The sequence below is a fragment of the Otolemur garnettii genome, unplaced genomic scaffold (assembly GCF_000181295.1).
Source record: "Otolemur garnettii isolate 467f Iridium unplaced genomic scaffold, OtoGar3 scaffold00191, whole genome shotgun sequence".
Classification (NCBI taxonomy): domain Eukaryota; kingdom Metazoa; phylum Chordata; class Mammalia; order Primates; family Galagidae; genus Otolemur; species Otolemur garnettii.
Window position 1 is genome coordinate 1,231,459 of NW_003852586.1, and position 1,768 is coordinate 1,233,226.

The 1,768-nt window shown below is 39.3% G+C and overlaps 1 protein-coding gene across 1 annotated transcript in view; it reads right to left on the minus strand.

Annotated features, from left to right (window-relative positions):
* The window catches only part of ENAM (enamelin), a 14,651-nt gene that overhangs the window by 8,658 nt on the left and 4,225 nt on the right, over positions 1-1,768 (minus strand). Inside the window, exon 4 of the mRNA XM_003800959.1 lies at positions 1,695-1,736. Within this exon, the coding sequence (XP_003801007.1) occupies positions 1,695-1,736 (42 nt within the window). The remainder of the gene's footprint in view (positions 1-1,694; positions 1,737-1,768) is intronic.

Below are 1,768 nucleotides of genomic sequence, written 5' to 3' on the forward strand. Positions count from 1 at the left end.
CACGAAACTGAGAGGGGATGGGACAGACTGGGGGGTGCATGAGACTGCGGGAGTGGGACAGACTGGGGGGCTGAGACTGTGGGGGTTAGGGGCATGAGACTGAGGGGTGTGGGACAGACTCGGGGGCATAAAACTGTGGGTGTGAGACAGACTGGGGGTGCTGAGACTGCCGGGCATGACTCAGAACCACCACCCCCCTTCTGTGTCAGCCTCTGAGCATCAGCCAAGGAGTTTAAGAATCCCGTGGAACTTGACTCAGCAATAGGAGCTTCAAGATCTTTAGCTAGAATCTCTTTAAATGTTTTTACAAAAATGAACTTCAGTCTTCTAGACAGCTGAACAACTAACCACACCAAAAGGCAAAATAAGTTGAGAAATTTCACTTTAAGAAATTGATGATTTTCTAACTCTGAAACCCTGACTTAGGTAAGACGTGTACAGACAGGTTACGGAGGATTTAATGTCGAGTTTAGCACCCACATGACTTGTCCTAGGGTTGAACATAAAGGAGAAAAAACACAACCAAAGGCAAAGGAAGTGAGAATATAAAGCAAAAAAGAAAATAAAAATTCCATCTGTGTGAACACACCAGCACGGTGGCTGGGCTGCTTGGTTATGGAGGGATCCTCACTAATTCTGTTTGAATTATTGAAATCCTGACAATTACAAGACTGGGCAGGGAAGCAAAAAAATAGCTATAATGCTGATTTATGGATTTAGGATAATTTATGATTCAAGTCTTACGGCATCAGTTCCCATCCAGACACTTCCTCCTTGGTTCAACACCCATCTCTGTCCTCATCTTCATTAGTCAGTCTCCTGCTATCTAGTGGAGGATGTGCCCGTGATGTGTGGACTGAGGGAAGACTAACTTGCAAATCTTGCATCAAGATGCAGAATTTCATGACAATTAAGTTGGCGAAAATTTCAAATCAAAGGCAAGTTTGCTAAAACCAAGGATAAGGATTCGAAAAAGTTGGGCCAACCAAGAATTAAGGAAGATAAAATTGGCAATGATGATGATTTTAGGCAAGAAGATTTAAAGGAGAATGAGATGAATAAAAAGGATTAAGAGAAAATGGATGAAATTGTCCTTGATTTCCCTCCAAAATATCTCTCATGATTATGCCTTGAAAGTCAGAAGTGACATGTAGAATTACTGTGCTGTCATGCAATTTTGTTGGAAAAATTATGCCAAAGGATCCAACTGATACTTGATTCATTGTTGTTCTGAGAATTAGCACACAGTGACAAGAATAACCTACATGTATTTAATTAACATAAAAACTCATTTTGTAATTTTAGCATTATCTTTCAAGATATTCCAAATAAAATTTATCCCTACCAGTATTTGCTATATAATTTTTGTTGTCATTATTTGTGAACTCTGGTGTGACATTTTTCCAGAACCTTTTTTTCTTATATAATCTCCAAGATATATACACACACACATATACCTCCAATCTGTCTTGTAATTAAAACAAATTATTTTGATTTACATGGCAAGAGCAATGAATAAGGAGAAAATCTGTCATGAGAGAACATGTAAAAGTTTTTTTCTCTCCTCAGAACTCTTGAGTGATTACATTGTCATTAATATGTGTAGATCGTGTCTTATTAGCTACAAGAAGCCTTATAATGGAGCTTTCTGGATAGAAACAAGAAATTGTCAGAAACAGCAAAGAGGAACTTACGTGTGGGGAGTTCATGAAGCTGAACTGGCCGTAGCGCATCATCTGTAATGACAGGGATCCAGGGACACAGTGAG